This window comes from Equus asinus, chromosome 6, assembly GCF_041296235.1.
Source record: "Equus asinus isolate D_3611 breed Donkey chromosome 6, EquAss-T2T_v2, whole genome shotgun sequence".
Taxonomy (NCBI): Eukaryota; Metazoa; Chordata; class Mammalia; order Perissodactyla; family Equidae; genus Equus; species Equus asinus.
This window is the reverse complement of record NC_091795.1, coordinates 9,604,196-9,626,551: the sequence shown is the minus strand read 5'-3', so window position 1 is coordinate 9,626,551 and position 22,356 is coordinate 9,604,196. Positions and strand designations below refer to the sequence as shown.

Sequence of the window (22,356 nt, the reverse complement as noted above, 5' to 3'; positions counted from 1 at the left end):
CTTAAGCCCCCCAGCCTACAGGACTCGTTATAGCAGCCCAAGCTGACTAAATGTAGGGACCAAGAACGTGGAGTTCTGAATTGGCCTGCAATTCACATCTGGGCTCCCCATTTACTGTGTGACTTCTCTGTGCCTCAGCGTCCTCTTCTGTGAAAAGGAGATAATAGCAGATACTGCATAAAACTGTTGTGTTGATAAAATGATACCATAGTGTAAAGTGTAGAACCGTGCCTGGCACACAACAGGTACTCAATAAGGAAGTGCTAGACTTGCCCACGTGCTCTCTTGAACGTCAGGGTCTAGAAGGGGAGGAAAACGACAACAGTGCTACACTGCTGGCCCAGTGTCTGCCTCTGCTCACACGTACCTCTGTTTCTATATGAGTAGAATCATACATTTGATGTGCTGAAGTTGCAGAGAAGACACATGACAAAGAACACTTTTCCATAGGCAAAATCTACCTTAAATAGAATGTTGATTGGTCAGGAAGCTAGCTCGCCTAGAAGGGCCAGGCTCTCACCTTATCGTATTTGTAGATTAAGTTTTCAGACTTGGCCAGGCCGACAGCCACCTGTGCTGTCCTCCTGGTGTGGACACTGTCCCTCATGGCCCCCGTCAGGAACGGGCAGAGGAGCTGCACTGACCAGGTGCCCGGCAGCAGCTGCAGAACCTGGGCCGCGTCAAATTCCGTGGCGTGGTGGTTCAGGAGGTCCACGGCGGCCACGGTCAGCTCGGGTGCGGAGGGCCCGGGGCCGAGGTAAATGGCCAGCAGCGTGTGGAAGAGCCGCTGCCGGTAGGGTGGGGCCCTGCCCTCGGAGCGCCACAGGCAGTAGTCCTCGGCTGCCGAGAAGTCCCTCAGCTCGTGCACCAGGATGCGCAGGGCTTCCTCGTGCTCCTCCAGCTTCCCGTGCAGGATGGCGCTCTCCATGGGAAGGCCGGCGCCCTGGATTCTATCTGTTGGGCAGAATCCACAAGGTAGAAACAGGCAGGGCCTGAGCCACTTGATGTGGCGATCCAAGGCAGAAGCGTGGTGCTTTTAGCTTAAGAAAGGGCAAAGCAAACTGGCCGCCTAGGCACTGCTGGTTGGCCACCAAGACGAGGGAGAGGGCGCTCTTGCACTTCCTCGTTTCGAATCTGGGTGTAGTAACGCCGAAGCCAGACTCTATTTATAGGGACAGCCAGATCTCAGAATACAGACTTCCAATAATGTTTACAGAATGAATAAAACAAATGACCCATGATCTCAGGAGGCCCCAGGGAAACAGTGAGTACCAGAGTGCCAGGGCTCCAGTTAATCTACTATTATTCCTATTTTTCCAGTACGCCATCTTTTTGACTAAAGCAGAAAGGCACTATATTCACTTGCATCCAGACATTACCAGCCCCCTCAAAAGTGTGGTGAACCCCCTTATTTCAATTTAAAATCTATTTCATGGGAAGGAACATGGGTTCACAGTGTTAAAAATCCCTATCTATATCATTTCCTTTTGTTTCTTCTGCAACTTAAGTTTCCAGGTTATAAGTAAAATGATGGCACTGAAGGAAGCCTCACTTCTGACCAAGGCCCCGCACTTCACGGGCCGAGTCTCACTGGCAAAGTCCCTTTGCTTTCCATCCCTCTGTAAAACAGGAAGAGGACGTAAGATTTCTTCCCACTGTGACGGGATATTCTGAGGACGACTCCTATTTCAGGGGCCCAGGTTAATTCTCAAATTGTGGGCCTTCTGCATTTAAAGTTGGCCACACTCAGGCCCTCTGCACATGGCTCATAACACTAGGCCTGCAGCAAAGGGCTGCTTCTACCACACACAGCACTAAACACACAGGCTGCAACACACACCACCATCACCCTCACCAAGAACTGTCAGCAACAATCACTAAGTGGCTACCACGTTGAAGGCATGAGGAGAGGGGCAAAGACGGTTAAGAAAAGGTCTCTATAGTGATCTACACTTTTCACACCTGTCATCTCATTTACGTGCGATTCTCAAGGCCGCCCAGAGTGGGTAGGCTGGGCAGCAAGCGTTATTGCAACGAGCCCAGATACACCCTGGAGTCACATGACTGACAAGGGGACAGAGTACATCTGAAATTCCCACACCTGTCCACAGTGCCTTGGGGGACACCCTCTTTCCTGCGAGCTCCCGAGCCTTCCCTGTGAGCCCAGACTCCTCCTTTAGGACTGTTCAAACAGGTCCTTCTTTGGGAGGCACGCCCTGCCCCTCCACCCCAAGGCAGGGCTCATTGCTCCCTCGGCCCTGCACAGAGCTTCTACCAGCCTTATCTGCATTCCTGGTAAAGTGAGGGCAAAAACCAAGCTACATCCAGCTTTCTAAGCTTGGTGCAGGGTCCGACACGCTACACATGCTTTAATGAGGTAGCTCAACGAGAACATCGATGAACAAACTCACGACCAGGACAAGATTTTTATAAAGGGGTCTGTGAAGCATCAAGTGTAAAATAAGTCAGGGGTGACAGTAAAAATGCCTAATGACCAGTACCGCAGAGGTACCGACAATGAGAAGGGACAGTGGCTGCGAGCGACAGTGTGGCTGATGAGCAGCACAGCCAAACGTCAGGCCCGGGGCCAGTGCAAGCTGGAACTAGTTTCTGCTGCTCCCGTGACATATCAACCCCAGCTGGAGTTCTGGGTCTACTGCTCATGAACTGTGTGACCTGGGGCAAGCTGGGGAACTTCTCTAAGCTTCAATTTACTCTCCTGTAAAAATAATTAAAAAATAGGGCTTACTTCATAGGGTGTTGTGGATATTAGATACCCTAATGCATGATAAGTTTGGACCTATGCCTGCCATACACAGTCGATCCTCATTATTCAGATTCTGTATTTGTGAATTTGCCTACTCACCAAAATTTATCTGTAACCCCAACATCAACACTCATGGTGCTTCTGTGGTCATATGTGGACATGCACAGAGTGCCGAAAAATCTGAGCTGCCTGACATGCATGTTCCCAGCTGAGGTCAAACACGGCAGCGCTGCCTTCTTGTTGCAGCTCTCCTGTAAGGAGACGTCCGCTTCACGGTATACCGCGTGCCACATGGTTTGCATTTTTGTACTTTTCATTGGTGATTTCACCCTTTAAGACGGCTCCAAGTGCAGTGCTGATGCGCTGCCAGTGTTCCTAAGCACAAGGAGGCCGGGATGTGCCTTACAGAAAAGGCACGTGTCAGACGAGCTTCACCGAGGCCTGGGTGACAGTGTGTTGGCTGAGAGTTCAATAGTAATGAACCAACAATACATATCAAATGAAGTGTCCTTAAACAGAAGCACTCATAAAACGAGGTCATGTATTGATCGGCTGACGCAATGTCATCACCAGAGGCTCGCGGGAACCTAAACCTGTACTTCCCCTGGGAGCAGCGGCTCAGGAGTCACTAATTCAGTGTTTGTGGCAACTTTCTGGAACACAACTACTGAGAATAATGAGAATCGACTGTAGTTAATGGTCAAAAATGGTGTTAAACGCTATTAAAGAGAAATTTGTTGCTAATCCCACTAAGATCAAATCTGGAAATTCTATGATGTCAAATACAGCAAGAGACAAGTCAATCCCAGCAGGCACGAGCACTGTGCTGCTTTGTGGCACTTCACACACTATGGAGACCGTGGTCTCTGCACCCCGAGGAAAGGAAAACTAGACTCCCCTCCAAGACACAGCACTGTCTCCACCTGGCTCTGAGGCTTGAGCAGTCCAAGGGGGCTGCTGTGGGCTGCGCCTGCTGGCAAAGCCCTGGTCAAATGCTGGAGGCATCAGAAGGATCTCTGATTCAAATGCTTCAAAGCCGAATAAGGAAAGGCAAACGGAGGCAGGCTCAACAGACACGCAGACTTCCAAACCCACCAGGGCAGCTGTTGTGTCATCAGTTAAAGGGCCAATGTCCATTTCTAGGGGGTGCAGGCACGAGAAGCTTTGCCCCATTCTCCAGGAAGGCAACTTTGTGCCAAAAGAGGCTCAAGGAATCACCCTATGGACTCAAAACAAAGAGCTGTGCAGAGCCTTCCCCGTCCCGCCCGCGTGAAGGTATCAGGGGAGAGACACTGAGATCCTCCTCACCCATCAGAAAGTGGACTCGGTACAAGTCGGATTTCTGCAGCAGCTGTCGTAGCTTTGCCTGCGTCTCGGTCACTTCCGCACCCCTGCCACCAGTGCTGGGTCCCTGTCGCAGCACCTCGTCCAGGTAGAGGAGTGCTAAGCGTGTGTGGTACTCTTCCTTCTGCAGGAAAGGGGATCCGAGCAGACAGACAGCGTTGGCAAGCGGGAAGCCTGGAGACCACCCCCCACTCCGGTCAGCAGTGCTCTCGAGACCAGGCTGTGCTGAGCGGAGCTGGGGCAGAGTCCCAGGGACAATGACCACAACACACTTGCGGGTCAAAACCCCTCTGAAACCAAAAAACAGAGAAGGTGAATCTAAAATCAGTGGGAAAAATATAAAAGGGTTACTTCTCATTTTGAGAAGTAAGGGCCACCGGATTCAGGTATTCTCCAAAAAGGTATAGCTGCTCTCAGGTCCTTGAGGAATAACAAGGAAGGAACAGAGACGAAAAAGGATAAGCTGAGTGGACATGAGACCAAAAAAAGCTACTTGTTCCTCTGGTCTCTTTCACAAACCTCCAGTTCCCCTCAGACCATCAGCAAGTCCAGCCCGAGCACCCCGGGAACATATAACGTGACACAGGGATCTGCCAACAGACTGAGGGTCGAATCCGACCTCTGAAGCCACTGCTGTGACACTGCAGCCAGAGCCCTGGTCTGAATTCTGACGCGCTCACCTGCAGGCTCCTGTCCACAACCAGGTGCTCCAGGTACTTAACGAGAGCTTTAGGGTATTTCTTAAGGCAAGTGATAACATCGTCTGGGTTAAAACTACTCTTCTGCTGTTCGTTCAAAGGTCTCTTGGTGAAAACTTGAACTCCAACCTGAAAGGAGAGTAGCGGGTATTGGCTCTCTCGGCAGTTTCCCCTCAGTGTCTCGACTACACTGTGGGACAATTATTTTGTTTAGAAACTTGAAAAGACACTGATGCCTCATGGTAGTACTTGGCATGGGAGGGTCCAGAGGGTCAGTGTAACTTTCTAAAAGAGAAAGGGTTCCAGCAAATAGTTCGGTATCTTGAGAGTTTGGCTCAATTTAGTGACTATGCTTTTCAAAGTCCCCAGCATCTCCAGGATGCTGGACGGTGCGACACAGAAGCACTGGAAGGCAGAACTTCCGCACGAGCTGGGATTCAGATGGCTCAAGGGGATGCATCAGACACACAACAAAGGGAGTGGAGGGGGAGGTTGAAGCATAGCTTGTTTTCCCAGCTAAAATCAAGTTTTTGGTCTGTTTTTACCGGCCCCCCCACAAAGAACGGGTTCACGAAGCACGGACCTCCTCACTTTTCTGCAAGGCCCAGCCCGCGTACTGCCACACCAGCTCCCGGTCCAGGCTGTGGGTGAGGAAGTCGACGACGTACTCGTACAGGTCCGAGCGTGTGGAGTCGTGAATTTCCCCATTCACGATGTTCACCCACAACTGCAAAGGAGCAAAAGATGTTTTAAAAAATGGAAGGTTACATACCTTTTACAATTAGCTTAGAAACAGCACATGTTTACTTACTTGGCCTTTTAATACTTAAAAGTAGTAGGACAAAATTTAAATGCTTAAGTCACTTTTAATTTCTTCAGAGCAATATATAAATGTAGAAGACATGGTCCAAGAAATCCAGAAAATAAAGCACCAGGTTCTTTTTCTTTCCTTTTAAATGATGTCACAGTAATACAAACAGTAAATATAATGCATGAGAAGAGGCGGACGTATTAAAAATGTTTCTTCACGAAATAAACAAAATGATCACTGACAACATCTCAACACAGAAGAAATTTACCTGCATCCATCAGTAAGGCTGTTTCTACCTTCTCCATCACAGGAATTCTGGATTTTGAAATCCTTCTTGGACTCTGAGAGTCAGATATCATGCTTCTAAAAACTTTATTGATCCTGTCCCCTAGTGCTGTGTCTTTTACACTTGATGACAGATTTAAAGTCCTTTGTTATTTGATCCAGAAAAATCCCTGCTGTGTAAACCGAAGGTTTTTTCAGAACCCCAGAATGAGGCAGCATCACATGGGGTGGGAGAGATGGCGGCTGCCCACGCAGCATCACCTGTGTCATGTCCCCCCTACCTGTCCACCTGCTGCACTTCTGAATCAGAGCACCAGTGAGAAGCCCAAGAAACAAGGTGCGCTGCGTAAACCATAATTCTGACATCAGCATGTGCACAGTTTTTTATGGTGAGAGTTTCTTCAACATCGAATTCCCTAAGCCAAATAACCTACTCACACACATATTGAAATGTGTCACTTTTTAATAGTAGAATTCTGCCATATATGTTTTTTTATATTATTTCAATTTTGCAAATCTCTCTATAGCCCTGCCAATGTTATTATTACACTTATATCAAGCTGCAATTCTCTGAACAATGTTTTAAAAAATAAAAATTTTATCTTTGATACCCAAATCAACTCTTAGCCATTGGTGCATGATAATGGGAACCCACTATGTTTAACCTATTCTGCAATCACGTTACCATGACAGTTTCTCAAAGCAACCAAATACATGTGTGGCTTTGCCAAAGTCACAAAGATGACTTCAGCTTCGTGAGTACCACTGATACTCCTGGCCGCTCACAAAACAAAACAAAAAAGGAATGTGAGGAAACTGCAATACAGAGCAAGACCAGTGGATGGCAAATGAGGGAAGGGGAGAGGTCTCCCAAGAGTGCGAGGACATTTGCTCAAGATCAGGTATGAGAAGTAAGACGCAGGCTAAGAGACAAAACTAGAAATCCATGCCCTTTTCAGCTCAGGCGTGGCGCCCTCGCCCGGGCCACCTGGAGACTCGTTCCAATCCCAGTTCTACCACTCAGCAGTGGTGTGACCCTAGGCAAGTGACTGGCCTGGGTCAGCTTTAGCTCTGTCCCAGATGACACAGGGACCATAATTCACCCAGCTCACTGGCAATAGCTATTGTCATTAACAGTGGAAATCATAAACAAACTGTTATTCACAGGCTTAAGTGTCTGATAAGGCAGTGATGTCACATGCCTTGTGGCTCAGTAAAAAAATCATATTTTTATTAATTTTCAAAAACTCAATCTTGATAATGTTCTTTAAAGAGATATAAAGACAAAGAAAACTCAAGGAATTCACTTTCTGAAACAGTATTATTTTTGTTCTGTAAAAAAGGTTAGAGATCAGGCAAAAATGGTCTCTGTCAATTTGGGACTTATTTTTAAGTGACACTTAGTGAAATGTACTGATTTTCAAATAATGCTAAAATGCTCTGGAACTAACCTGAACTGCAGCCGCATCCTGGTTATTAGAATGATAGAGCAGTCCCAGTGCAAAATACCTGGAAGAAAACAACACGATGAGCGCACCCCGCCCTCACCGTCTGCTGTGGGCAGCACCCACACCAACGCCCCTGGTCCTGGTCCCCTGCTCCTGCTCTGTATTCTGTTCAACTCAACGTTCAACGACAAATTTCAAGCGACAACAAGATCCTCATTCTGTGCATTTACTTATGGTATAAAAACGTGCACCCTATCGACGTCCAAAGAGGATCATACTCAAGTCGAAGATAAACTGAAAAATATAATTATGCTTATACTATGGAAAATCAGATGTGGAACTGTTTTATAATTTGCTTCAAATATTAATGTAGTTTCACATCTCTTCAGTTAACCATTATTAACCCATCACGAGGCACTAAGTGAATATTTGGAAGGTACGCTGAGTTATTATGCAAAGAGAGCATAAGGAGTTTGAGTGTGAACAGCAATGAAGGCCAACAGTATCCAGGCATCACAGAGAACGGAGGGCCCTGGGGAGGGCACCCAGAGTTCAAGACCTGAGTTTCAGTACCGGCTTCATTCCTTATGGACTGTGCGACCTCGAGCAAGTCGATGCGTTCCCCCGCCCTCCACTTCCTCGGTGTGAGCGGAAGGGTTAGCAGTTAACACCGGCACCGCCCCAGGTTCCGCAGGTGGGTCCTGCTCCTGGTCCTCCTCCTCCTCCCCGGCAGGTGCGGGGCAAGCCAACCTAGGAGGTCAGATTTCTCCCCTCAAAGAGCAAACTCTCAACATAGTGAACTATTTGCTGGAACCCCTCTCCTCTCCTTAACCTTTTAGAAAGCTACACTGACTCTCCGGACTCTCCCATCCAAAGTCACGACCATGAGGCATCAGCGTGTTTGCTGGTTCCTTTAGAATATTCTACAGAATATCTCCATTCTACTGTGTGTTTGAGAAACTGAGGGAAACTGCTGAGAGCACCAATACCCTCCTGGAGACCAATGACAAGCCTGTACCATCGAGGCATCTGAATGAGATCCAGCATTGGAGCTGCCACCGGTCTCCGTGGGAGTTCAGCTGCACCTTTGCCATTTCAAATACATAACAATCATAGACAAAGAGTCCTACTCCTTAGTGGAGTTTAGGGATCACCCGACACCCCTCATTTTTAAAGAAAAAAACCCCCTGAGGCTAGAAGGGTCAGACTACTTGACAACCTGCCCAGGAGGAAGAAGCTGCTGGCTCTTATCTAGCCATTCACTACAGACGAACTGCCCTTGTGCACATGGCACAAGGCAGCGGGCGGCCGCCTACCAACTCATGCACACAACGAAGGCCGAGTGTTAAGCCATAACCTTTTATCAACAAGGTCAAGAAGCCTCCCACTTGATCTATTTATCCAGTCGTCTATCTATGCATTCAATTTAGTCATCAATGACTAAAGTGCACGATTAATTTACCAACACACATGTGGCATCTCCCACAGGTGAATCCTAGATGGAATAGGGAGGAAGCCTACGAATCACTTCATTTACTAACAAGGCCTATGCCCAGCTTCAAAGTGTACTCTATCGTGGAAGAAGTGGTATGAGAGTGAATGCCCTCCAAGACCCCTTCAGTCGGTCTGCAGACCATGACGAGCGATAGAACCTGAGGGGTGCTGGGCTGTCACCATGATTTCAAGGTAGTCATCTGATGAATCTCTTGGGAACTCACATATCACACTGGCTACCTCAGCTTCACAACAGTCTCCCCACTGGATGGGGAAGGGCCAGGCATGAAGCCCCTGGTTGCATCCTGAAAGAGACCACTCACTTTTTGTGCTTCTCTAGCCAGGCAGCGCTGTCGGTCAGAAGACAGAAGTTCTCGGTGACCAGGAGGTCCAGCAGACTGTCATGGTCAGCCTCCGCATACAGCTTGAGCAAGGCTGTGTCGATGTCTTCCTTGTAGCCGTTTGCTACCTCTGTGCTGCGGACCTCGTTCAAGTAGCTCATGAGGAAGCGCTTGCACTTGGCCATCTTCTCCTGGTCCCCTTGGGTCAGCTGGTTGAGGTCTGCATACTCGTGGAGAGGAGGGTGAGACCGTGTGAATGAAGAGGAGGTGGGCAACAGGAAGGGGTAGAGAGAGATCAGCTCCCGGACGTCAAGCTGGCCGCTTCTGCAATTACAGTGTCAAACTAAATGAAGCAAAAAGAGAGAAAGAGTACACATAGGCACACAAAACAACACTGGAGGGGTGTGCACGTCTGCACACGTTAATGGGGAGCTGGATATGCGGGTAAACACGGCAGAGCAACCGCCCTAATTTGCAAGCACAGCTAAGCCCTGCTGAACTGTGTGCCACCACCTGCACCCAGAAAAGAACAGAGGGGACCACGAAAGACACGCACACAGCCAGCGTGGAAGTAGGAGATCAAAACCCCTGAGGCGAGCTGAACACCAAGTCAGTGTGGACTCCCTGGAGACCAGGGCAAAGACAGGACACACAGGAAACAGCAACACTGTCTGACCGCGGGCAGAGGACAGTCCTTCTGAAATCTCTAAAGTGTAAACAGATTCTTTGAAAGGAGGGACTTTACAAGAACGTAACTCACAATTTCCTCATCAATAATCTTATGACAGAGGACAGAAGCATTCACGTGGCCACTTCTGTGGTGGCTCTCGTTAGCATTTCAGAGCAAAACAGCAGGATGCCGCTAAATGGCTAGTGTAGCATCCAGACCTTGTAAGGCCCAGGAAGCCAGACGGAGTGACGTCCCATCTCCTCCCTGCAGCCTGCTCGTCCTGTCTACAATGCTAACAGTTAAAGCCGGCATCACTGAGCCGTGGACCTCAACCCTGGCCCAGCACTAGACCCACCTCCAGGAAACCTCTTAAGGAAGAGAAGCAGCGGCCCTGCCCCAGACACACCGAGTGGGAATCTTGGAGGGCGGATCCAGGATCCGCACTTGCTGTGACATCCACGCATCTGCCTACCTTCAAGCTCTGATCGTCTCTCCTCCATCCTCCTGGCTTCCTGCCTCTGCTCTCCTGCCTTCTACTCTGCTCTTTCCATCCTCGCCCTCTCCTGACCTTCAGAGGTTCTGTACTACCCACAAGAGAGACTTCAAGCCTCTTAGCATGGCATTCAAGACCCTTCCTGGGGCCAGCCCCCTGGCCAATAGGTTAAGTTTGGCATGCTCCACTTTGGCAGCCCAGGTTCACAGGTTTGGATCCCATGCGTGGACCTACACCACTCGTCAGCCATGCTGTGGTGGTGACCTGCAGACAAAACACGAAGACTGGCACAAATGTTAGCTCAGGGCTCACCTTCCTCAAGCAAAAAGAGCAGGATTGGCAACAGACGTTAGCTCAGGGCTGATCTTGCTCAGCAAAAAAAAAGACCCTTCCTAAACTGATCCCAAACCACCTTACAACTTCAGCTCCAACCATCCCTCTCACGCTCCAACACTTGACTCTGCCTCATTATTTTGCCAGTTTACACATTTCACGCCGCTTTGCCTTTGCTGTTTTCTTTGCCTGAAGCAGTGGTTCTCAATGGCAAGCAGTTTTTCTCCTTGGGGGACAGCTGGCAATGTCTGGAGATATTCTGTCAGGACTGGAGGGAGCTACTGGCACTAGTGGGTAGAAGCCAGGGCTGCTCCTGCCCATCCTACTACACACGAGAAAGCCCCCACAACAAAGAATTACCCAGCCCAACATGTCAACAGTGCCACAGTTGAAAAATCCCGGCCTAAAGTACGATTCTCAACTTGGGAAACTTTGGCTCATCATTTATGGCCCAGGACAAGTCCTGAGATAAGTCCAGGCTCTGCGATGCTCCCACAGCCCTCCACTCACACGCAGAGCGGCACCTACGCTGCACGACAGGCTCACACCCATCTTCCAAGCCAGCGTGGGCAACTGCAACAGCAGGGCACTGTCTCACCCGCACACATGGGCTCTGGTGCTTAGGCCAAGTTTGCAAAGTGCAGGAAGTGCTGACCGGGACTGGATGCAAGGACAGGCTGCATAACATCCAGAGGAACAGACACAGCGCATACGTCCCCACAACATGACTCACAAACAGGCTCTATGTTAGGAGCCAACCATGATTAGCACTGAACTGAGAAGGAACCTGACGACAAGTCCCAGAGCAATGAGAAAAAACATCCTGAGTCATTAGCAACGTTTGCTGTGGGCACAGGAAAGGGAAGTGGAATCAACCTCGTCCAGGAGTATCTTCCTCAAATATCAACCTTCTCAGCCACACTTGTGACAAAAGCTGGGCTGCAGTCAATTTCAAGTTAAGCTATTAGGAGGCTGAAGTATGAAGTATAGGAAGCTTGTATTCATGACTGACAGGCCCCATATTTATTTTCCTACAAAACTGGTGAACTTTTCTAGGAATGCAACCACGGCCACTCATCCAGTGTTTCAAATTAACCCATCAGAAAAAGATGTAATGGGAGGCCCCCAGGACCCAGCTGCAGAGGTCTTCCACATCGGAGGGACAAAACAAGATAGGACAGAGAACAGTCTAGGTCCAAGGGGCAAAAAATCTATTTGAACCCCAAAGCTAACGATCTTTCCAGGAACAGAGGAGAACAGCACACACAACTTACATAAGTAAAAGTCATATAGGGCATCATTATTCAAGAAGTGATTCCCTCTCTACTCAGAAATCTCTATTCTACAACCAATTTTGTGACAGAGCAAGAGATGAGAGCCGCTGTGGGTGTGACACAGCCTGGGTTGTACTGCAAATACCCCAGAAAGTGGCCAGCAGACAGCGCGCCTCAGAGAGGCCTCCTGCTCTGCAGTGACCTGCATGAAAGCATCTAGCTGGAGGCTTTGTAACATCTTATCTCTGCAGTGGCTCTGAACTACGCATGATCCATTCTGGGTAGACATTTTGCAAACTTCTGCACTAGGCAATGCTTTAGTAGGATACTTAAAGACCATCACAGCAGGTTTACCCTAATCTTCTGCAAGCAGTGCTGAGCAAGCACACACCGACCACTGCCTCCCTGAGCCCACCAGCCTGAGGGGAACGCGGACAGGACAGCAAAAGAGTGCGTGTGGGACAGGTGTGGCGGGGGAGCTGGCCCAGGGGGTACAGTATTAATCATAATGCCAGAAGGGACCCCCGTAAGAGAAATTCAACTTCCTGAGACAGCTAACCAGGAAGATGCCATTTAAAAAGTCCACAGAAGAAGAATACGTTTCATGAGTCTTGCCACAAGCACCTGCTCTTTTCCTACACTCATAGCTTCTTGTAAGATCTCTGGAGAAAGGAAAAAGTGAGCAATAGTACTTCCCTAGGAATTCTTCACATGTTATCAAACTCACTCTTTAGAAGCCCCTTCTCCTCTCTTCACAGGACCATTACACACGCCCCTCAGCAGCCCACCCTCTTCAAGATGCAGGACAGTTAAACCAGGCCTGAGCGTGCGGGGGCCTCGAGGAACAAGCGTGGGTCTGTTACTACTGCACCCAGCCTCGCCGCTTCCCCCTGAAGCCGTCTAACCATGGCCGCACTCCCGCCGCAGCGACACAGCTGAAGTGGCGGCTCTGACCACAGAGGGACACGCAGCCGTCCTACCAACACCTCAAATTACCTGAAGAGCTCTTTAGCTTCCAGGAACTGCAGCTGCGCAAACTGTATGAACCCCGCCTGCTGCAGGATCCTCCTGTACATCACCTGCAAGGAAAGACAGGTTTAACCTCTGAGAGAGACCTCGCAATCATCACAGCAGGGAGAAACTCAATTCCAATCATCAAACGAGCTAACGGTTAATGATGACACAGAAATCTGAAATTACAAGGTAAAGGAACAGCAAGGCATATATGAAATTATTTTCAATATACACACATACATACGTATGTATCTGTATATGTATGTTGATCAACCTCTCATTCTTGAAATCGAGTTGTTCTCTATTTTACTATCCTGCCTCCTCCTTCATGGGTTTTTCATCAATCCCAATCTTTCCCAAATGCATTCCTTATCTCCTATTCTCCTCCTCATTAACTCGCAGGCCTTCGATGATCGTTTCTAGTCTAACTTCCGGTTGCTCAGGTGTAACCCCTGTGGCACTGCCGGCAGTCTAGAAGCAGCTCACCCTTCTACCACTCTCCCGGAAGTGACACTGCACGGCCGCATCTCTGAGCATCCCTCAGAGCACAGGCCGATCCACTGAGTAAATAAACAGGCTTTCCTGGCCAATGCTGGGGAAAGGCTGTGCATTCTCTCTCCTCAAGCTGATGACATCCCACACTGACACGTCCCAGTCTGGGAACTCCTGCAAAAAAAGGTGCCTGTTATCTGCGATTAATCCAGCACTCCTCAGACACTTGAGGACGTTGTCTCGTCACGTCTTTACTTCCAGCCCCTCCCTCTCACCGTGCAGGCCGGTCAGTTTCCGAGTTCTGTCTATCCTTCGTTTGAAATAGCTCTTAATGCACCTCTTCGCTCTACTCTTACTGGTTCCCTCACCACAGCCCAGGCCCTCAACACCTCACAATTAAAGACTCTAAGTGTGCTTCGGACTCTGTGACTTCTTAACTCATCTTCCTTCTAATCCATCAAGCTGTTTTATAAGCCATAAATTCCTTGAAGGCAAGGCACACGCATTATCCATCCTAGCATCCCCACACCCCTAGCATAGCATCTGCCATTTGGTACCTGCTTATTGATCTGAAGAATTAGCTGATCAATTTTTATGAAACTCCATGTTCATTGTCACTTGCTATCCCCATTTTACAGACAGGAACATTCTGCTCAGAGATATTAAGGTTTCAGCCCAAAGTTACTAAAGTAGGAAGTGGCTGAGCTAGGATTTAAACCAGATCTTTCAGATTCTAGAGCCCAATTCTTTCCACGCACTGATTCATCTGGGTACACGGCAGACAGTTAATGCTGGTTCCACTGAAGAAGCAAGGGGAGTGGAGACAGTCAGCAGCCAAAGGCCATCAATCCTGCTCCCTCAAACCAGCTTTAAAAGGGCTTTTGCTATAGTTTTAGAGAGTTCTCAAAAGTCTACAACAGCTCCTTGCCACCCCTTGCCACAGAAGTTCCATTAGGGACGCGAGAAAAGGCAGGCTGCTGCTCACGCCTCTTCTCACCGCCTGCCTTCACCTTTCTCCATGACACTGGCCATTGCTGACCTAAAAACCGGCCTATGGATACCACCCAGCAACAAGCAGACAGGAGTGGCCACAGCGCTGCTGCGTGGGAAGGCCAGTTCCATCTCTGAAAGCAGAAACAATAGAGGCCATCCACTTAGCAAAGAAAAAATGGGCCATCAGCTGCAGTAGAAGAATTCTCAATCACACCCAGGACGCGTGATGAGAGACCACCTGAATAACAATTTATTCCTTGTGGCTGCAGGATTCAAACGTCATCTACTCTTCCTCTTCCTAAAGGGAAATAAAAACTACTTTTGCTGGGGGCCAGCGCCGTGGCCGAGCGGTTAGGTTCACGTGCTTCACTTTGGCGGGCTGGGCTTCACCAGTTCAGACCCTGGGCTTGGACCTACACACCACTTGTCAAGTCATGCTGTGGCGGCATCCCACATAGAAAGAACTAGAAGGACTTACAGCTAGGAAATATAACTATGTAGTGGGGCTTTGGGGAGAAAACAAAAAGGAGGAAGATTGGCAACAGATGTTAGCTCAGGGCCAATCTTCCTCACTAAAAACAACAACAACAAAACCTACTTTTGCTAACACTCCCAATATCCAAGATTGGGGGGTTATTTTCTGTATTCTACTCTAGGAATGCTATACAAAGACTTGGAAGAAGCATGCAGAGAGAGTCCTTCATCCTGGATATAAGCACTAGATGTTGAAACTGTGGATGATCCAGAGAACACCATGGAAACCGACCTGAAAACATGGACCAGAAACTTTATCAAGTACAGCCAATTCTTGCTTCTCTGAAAGTGACTGTCTCCTTTCCAGATTGTTCACCAAAACTGACACCTCCTCCTGCTCTCTGCTCAGGTGATGCTGAACCACAAAACCTGGAGCCCGGAAGGCTGGCAAGAGAAGGACAAGAAGGATGACTACAAGGGGAGGACAGAGAACAATAAAGCGTGTTTATCTCCCCAGCATGGACCTAACTCCACAATGGAATCTTCAGCTTTCTTTCTAGCTCACTAGTTGTCCTTCAGAAGAAGGCAGCCATCGGAATCCTGAGATGAAGAGAGTGAATGAGCAGAGCAGACCTGTAAGCAGTGCCACTCACTATCTGCTCTGTACAGGCTGGGGCCAAACACGCCAGGCTTACAGAGTAGAATGAAACCAAGTCAAAACTGATGCTATTAGCATTATACTTCTGAATTGAGATTTCTCACTTTCGTGATTTGGGGAACTAAAAATGTTGTGAAACAGAAGATTCTAATCTAGAGATTTCTAAACCTGCTTTCAAGGCTGCATTAATCAAATATCACACAAGAGCTTCTGAAGAGAACAGTTCTTCCTAGCACTAAATTCAAAATGTACCTTGTTTTATGGCTCTTCCTTAACACACACTGCCTAAACGAAATATAAACTTCTCCAACAAACAGAATATTATTCAGCCTTAAAAAGAAAGGAAATTCTGGAGAGTGACATCAACAACGTGGCCTAGTGAGCTGCTCCCTTTGTCTCTTCCCCTTCTAACTACCACTAAACGGACAACAAATGATCAACGGAGGATACCCACACAGCACAAGAGGATGCCTGAGAGACACATGCAGCTCTACATCTGAAGGTGGAGGGACTAGCCCTGGAGAGGCAGTGGAGACAGGTGAGCAAGCTTGGAAACCCAGCAGCCCTGTGCACATGTGCGACTGCTCTCCTAGCTGGAGCACTCATAGCACTGCTGCAGCCCCAAGGGTAGAAGCATGCCTTGGAGTGACTGCAAGAACAGGTAATGGCAGCCCTGAGCCCCCGTGTGATCACTTTCCCTCTCTGCTAGGAGAGCAGAGAGTGCCAATGCAACCCCTAGGGAGTGGCCCAGCTTGGACCCAGTAGGGAGGCTGCACCCACCAAGGACAACAGCTGGTGCAACCTAGGAGGAGACAGCGGTGGATCTGCGTGCCCGGGCGAATGAGATCCTGGCTGCCACAAACACCTATAGTAACGCTGCAGACCTGAACAGGGGAGCGAGTCTTGGCGGGACTGTGGGAGCAGGCAACAGCACCCCTGAGCTCCAGTGTGATCACTTTCCCATCTGGTTGGGGAGCCCACAGGGTTGCTGTGGTCCCAAGGAGTGGCCCAGGCTCAGACAGACACAGCTGCCAGGGATCACGGTGGGCTCAGAGTACACAGCCCGTGTCCCCACCCCCAGTGGCAGCAGGTGGAATCTGCGACCAGATACTATCATTACATGATGACACAAATCCACTCCACCAAAAAATATTAAGAGGTACCTTAATACTCCAGACCAAGGGAAAATACAAACACCCAGAAATCAATCCTGAAGGCACAGAAATTTACAACCTAAATGACAGAGAATTCAAAATAGGATCAGAAAAAATTCAACAAGTTACAAGAGAACTCAAAAAGACAGTTCAACGAAATCAGGAATAAAATAAATGAACAGAGGGAATTCTTCACAAAAGACATTGAAACTGTAAAGAAAAACCAATCAGAAATGTTGGAGATGAAAAACATAGTGAATGAGATAATGAAAAATACGGACTCTCTGAATAACACAGCTGATATTACGGAGGACAGAATTAGCAATTTAGAGGACAGAAATACAGAAATGCTTCCGATAGAGGAGGAGAAACAATTAAGTCTAAAAAGAAATGAAGAAATTCTCCAAGAAATATCTGACTCAATTAGGAAATGCAACATAAAGATTATGGATATTCCAGAAGAAGAAGAGAAGAAAAAAGGAGCAGAAAGCTTGTTTAAAGAAATAATAGCTGAGAACTTCCCAAACCTGGGCAAGGGGCTGGAACTACAAGTAAAAGAAGACAATAGACCTCCTAATTACATCAATGTAAAAAGACCTTCTCCAAGGCATATATGAGTAAAACTGGCAAAAGTCAACGACAAAGAAAAAATATTAAGGGCAGCAAGGCAGAAGAAAATAACCTACAAAGGAACGCTTATCAGGCTTTCAGCAGTTTTCTCAGCAGAAAGCTTCAGGCTAGGAGTGAGTGGAATGATATATTTAAAATTCTGAAAAACAAAACATTTCAGCCAAGAATACTCTATCCAGTGAAAATATCCTTCAGACATGACAGACAAATAAAAACCTTCCCAGATAAACAAAAGCTGAGAGAGTTCATCACCACAAGATCCTCCCCACAAGAAATGATCAAGAAAGCCCTCATATCTGAAAATAAATAAATAAATAAAGCCTTGAGCAAGGAGATAAATAGACAGACAAAATCAGAATGTTACAGCTCCCTATCAGAATGGGTTAGCAAACACTTAATTATAAAATTAAAGATAAAGGGAAGCATCAAAAATAACTATAATCACTTCATTTTAACCACAAACTTACAACACAAAATGAAATAAGTTGTGACAACAACAACTTATATGGGGAAGAGGAAAAGGATGGGATCTGCTCGGACTAAGGAAATAAGAGACTGTCAGAAAATGGGCTACTCATCTACAAGATCTTTTACACACACCTCACAGTGATGACTACATAAAAAATCAGAACAGAGACACAAATGATAAATAAAGAGAAAACCATCAGAGAGAGCCACCAAACTAAAATGGCAATTCGAAATACACGGGAAGAGAAACAAGGGAAATACAAAACAACCAGAAAAAAAGTGATAAAATGCAGCATTAAGACCTCATATATCAATAATGACTCTAAATGTAAATGGATTGAATTCTCTAATCAAAAGACACAGAGTGGCTGGATGGATTAAAAAACAAGACCCAACAATAAGTTGCCTCTAGCAAACACATCTCAGCTCTAAAGACAAACACAGGCTCAGAGTGAAGGGATGGAAGATGATACTCCAAACAAATGGCAAACGAAAGAAATAGGTATTGCCATACTTCTATCAGACAAAGCAGACTTCAGATAAAAAAAGGCAATGAGTGACAAAGAGGGGCAGTATATAATGATAAACGAGATGCTCCACCAAGAGGACATAACACTTATGAATATAGATGCACCTAACACAGGAGCACCAAAGTACATAAAGCAACTACTAATTGACATAAAAGGAGACATTAACAGCAACATAATAACAGTAGGGGAGCTTAACACTCCACTTACATCAATGGACACATCATCCAGACAAAAAGTCAACAAGGAAATAGTGGAACTAAACGAAAAACTAGATCAGACAGACTTAATAGATATATATAGAACACTCCATCCAAAATCAGCACAATACACATTCTTAAGTGCACACGGGACATTCTCAAAGATAGACCATATGTGGGGAAACAAGGCAAGCCCCAATAAATTTAAAAAGACTGAAATCTATTAAGCATCTTTTCCAATCATAATGCTACGAAACTAGAAATCAACTACAAGGAAAACCTGGGAAAGTGACAAACATGTGGAGATTAAACAACATGCTGCTGAACAACCAATGGATCATTGAAGAAATTAAAGGAGAAATTAAAAAATATTGGAGACAAATGAAAATGAAAATACACCATACCAACTCATATGGGATGCAGAAAAGTGGTCCTAAGAGTGAAATTCATAGCAATACAGGCCCACCTTAACAAACAAGAAAAATCTCAAATAAGCAATCTTAAACTACACCTAATAGAACTAGAAAAAGAAGAACAAACAAAGCCCACAGTCAGCAGAAGGAAGGAAATACTAAAAATTAGTGCAGAAATAAATGAAATTTAAACCAGAAAAACAATAGAAAGGATCAATGAAACTAAGAGCTGGTTCTTTGAGAAGATAAACAGAATTGACAAACTCCTAGCCAGACTCCCTAAGAAAAAAAGAGAGAAGGCTCAAATAAATAAAATTAGAAATGAAAGAGGAGAAATTACAACAGATACCACAGAAATACAACAGATTATAAGAGAATACTATGAAAAACCATATGCCAACAAATTGGACAATCTGGAAGAAATAGATAAACTCTTAGACTCATACAACCTCTTTTTGAGAATCAAAAAGAAATCAAGAAGAAACGGAATCAAGAAGAAACAGAGAATCTGAATAGACCAATCACAAGTAAAGAGATTGAAACAGTAATCAAAAACCTCCAAAAAATAAAAGTCCCGGACTACACGGTCTCTCTGGGAAATTCTACCAAATATTCAAAGAAGATTTAGTACCTATCCTTCTCAAATTATTCCAAAAAATTGAAGAAGACAGAACACTTCCTAACACATTTTATGAGGCCAACACATCACCCTGATTCCAAAGCCAGACAAGGACAACACAAAGAAGGAAAATTACAGGCCAGTATTGCTGATGAACAGAAATGCAAAAATCCTCAACAAAACGTTGGCAAACTGAATACAGCAATACATTAAAAGGATCATACACCATGATTAAGTGGGATTTATCCCAGGGATGCAGGGATGGTTCAACAGCCATAAATCAATCAATGTGATAGACTATAGTAAAAAACAAGGAATATTAACCATATGATCATCTCACTGGATGCAGAGAAAGCATTTGACAAGATCCAACATCCGTTTATGATAAAAACTCTCAATAAAATGGGTATAGAAGGAAAGTACTTCAACATAATAAAGGCCATAAATGACAAACCCATCGCCAACATCATACTCAGTGGGGAAAAACTGAAAGCCATCCTCCTGAGAACAAGAACAAGACAAGGGTGTCCATTCTCGCCACTCTTATTCAACATAGTATTGGAGGTTTTGGCCAGAGCAATTAGGTAAGAAAAATAAATAAAAGGGATCCCAACAGGCAAGGAAGAAGTGAAACTCTTGCTAGTTTCAGATACGATTTTACATATAGAAAATCTTTAGAAATTATTAGAAATAATCAGAAAACTATTAGAAACAATCAACAACTCCAACAAAGTTGCAGGGTATAGAATCAACCTACAAAAATGAGTTGCATTTCTATGCTCCAACAACAAACTAACAGAAAGAGAACACAAGAATACAATCCCATTCACAATCGCAACAAAAAGAATAAAATATCTAGGAATAAATTTAACCAAGAAGGTGAAAGACATATACACTGCAAACTATAAGACATTATTGAAAGAAATCAGTGATGACATAAGGAAATGGAAAGATATTCCATGCACATAAGTTGGAAGAATAAACAGTTAAAATGCCCATATTACTTAAAGCAATCTACAGATTAAATGCAATCCCAGTCAGAATCCCTATGACATTCTTCACAGAAATAGAACAAGAATTCTTAAATTCCTATGGGGAAACAAAAGATCCCTAATAGCTAAAGCAATCCTGAGAAAAAAGAACAAAGCCGGAGGCATCACAATCCTGACTTCAAAATATACCACAAAGCTATAGTAATCAAGACAGTATGGTACTGGTACAAAAACAGACATACAGATCAATGGAACAGAGCTGCAAGCCCAGAAATAAAACCATATATCTACATATAGCTAACCTTCGCCAAAGGAGCCAAGAACATACAATGGAGAAAGGAAAGTCTCTTCAATAAATTGAGCTGTGAAAACTGGATAACCACATGCAAAAGAATGAAAGTAGACCATTATTTTTCGCCATACACAAGAATTAACTCAAAATGGATTAAAGATTTGAAGGTAAGACGTGAAACCATAAAACTCCTAGAAGAAAGTAAGGGCCGTATACTCTGACATTGGTCTTAAAAGGATCTTTTCAAATACTGTGTCTACTCAAGCAAGGGAAACAAAAGAAAAAATAAACAAATGGGACTACTTCAGACTAAAGAGCTTCTGCAAGGCAGAGGAAACCAGGAATAAAAAGAAAAGACAACCCACTAAGTGGGAGAAAATAATTGCACATCATATATCCAACAAGGGGTTAATCTCCAAAATATATAAAGAACTCATATAACTCAACAACAACAAAAAACAACCCAACGAAAAAATGAGCAAAGGATATGAACAGACATTTTTCCAAAGAAGATATACAGATGGCCAACAGGCACATGAAAAGATGTTCACTGCCACTAATCATCAAAGAAACGCAAATCAAAATTACAATGAGATATCACCTTACACCTGTTAGAATGGCTATAAGGCAAAAACAATAAATGTTGGAGAGGAAGTGGAGAAAAGGGAACCGTCATATACTGCTGGTGGGAATGCAAACTGGTGCAGCCACTATGGAAAACAGTATGGAGATTTCTCAGAAAATTAAAAATAGAACTACCATACGATCCAGCTATTCCACTACTGGGTATTTATCCAAAAAACCTGAAATCAACAGTTCAATGAGATCTCTGCACCCCTATGTTTGTTGCAGCATTATTCACGACAGCCGAGACGTGGAAGTAACCCAAGTGCCCATCGACTGATGAATGGATAAAGAAGATGTGGTATGTATATGGAATACTACCCAGCCATAAAAAAAGACAAAATCGTCCCATTTCCAACAACATGCATAGAACTTGGGGGTATTATGTTAAGTGAAATAAGCCAGAGAAAGACAAATACTGCATGATTTCACTCATATGTGGAAGATAAACAAACACGTGGACAAAGAGAACAGATTAGTGGTTACCAGAGGGGAAGAGGGTTGGGGGTTGGGCAAAAGGGGTAAAGGGGCACATATATATGGTGACTGACAAACAATAATGCACAACTGAAATCTCACAATGTTATAAACTATTATCACCTCAATAAAATATAAAAAATTTTTTAAAAAGAATAAAGCGATATCTCTATCAAAAATAAAAGGAAGGAAATTGCAACACAGGCTACAACATGGATGAACGTTGAGGACATTATGGGAAGTGTAGTAAGGCAGTCATAAAAAGACAAATACTGTATGGTTTCACTTATACGAGGGACCTAGCAACGTCAAATTCATAGAGACAGAAAGTAGAATGGTGGTTGCCAGGGGTTGGGGAGAGGGGATATGGG

General features: G+C 45.5%; 1 protein-coding gene across 4 annotated transcripts in view; it reads right to left on the bottom strand.

Annotated features, from left to right (window-relative positions):
• The window catches only part of TGFBRAP1 (transforming growth factor beta receptor associated protein 1), a 67,851-nt gene that overhangs the window by 4,199 nt on the left and 41,296 nt on the right, over nucleotides 1-22,356 (bottom strand). For all 4 annotated transcript variants that reach the window (XM_044773071.2, XM_044773072.2, XM_044773073.2 and 1 more), the window contains 7 exons: nucleotides 12,955-13,037; nucleotides 9,171-9,512; nucleotides 7,357-7,414; nucleotides 5,393-5,536; nucleotides 4,792-4,938; nucleotides 4,076-4,235; nucleotides 521-954 (listed from right to left, as the gene is read on the bottom strand). In XM_044773071.2, coding sequence (XP_044629006.1) covers nucleotides 521-954; nucleotides 4,076-4,235; nucleotides 4,792-4,938; nucleotides 5,393-5,536; nucleotides 7,357-7,414; nucleotides 9,171-9,512; nucleotides 12,955-13,037 — 1,368 coding nt within the window. The remainder of the gene's footprint in view (nucleotides 1-520; nucleotides 955-4,075; nucleotides 4,236-4,791; nucleotides 4,939-5,392; nucleotides 5,537-7,356; nucleotides 7,415-9,170; nucleotides 9,513-12,954; nucleotides 13,038-22,356) is intronic.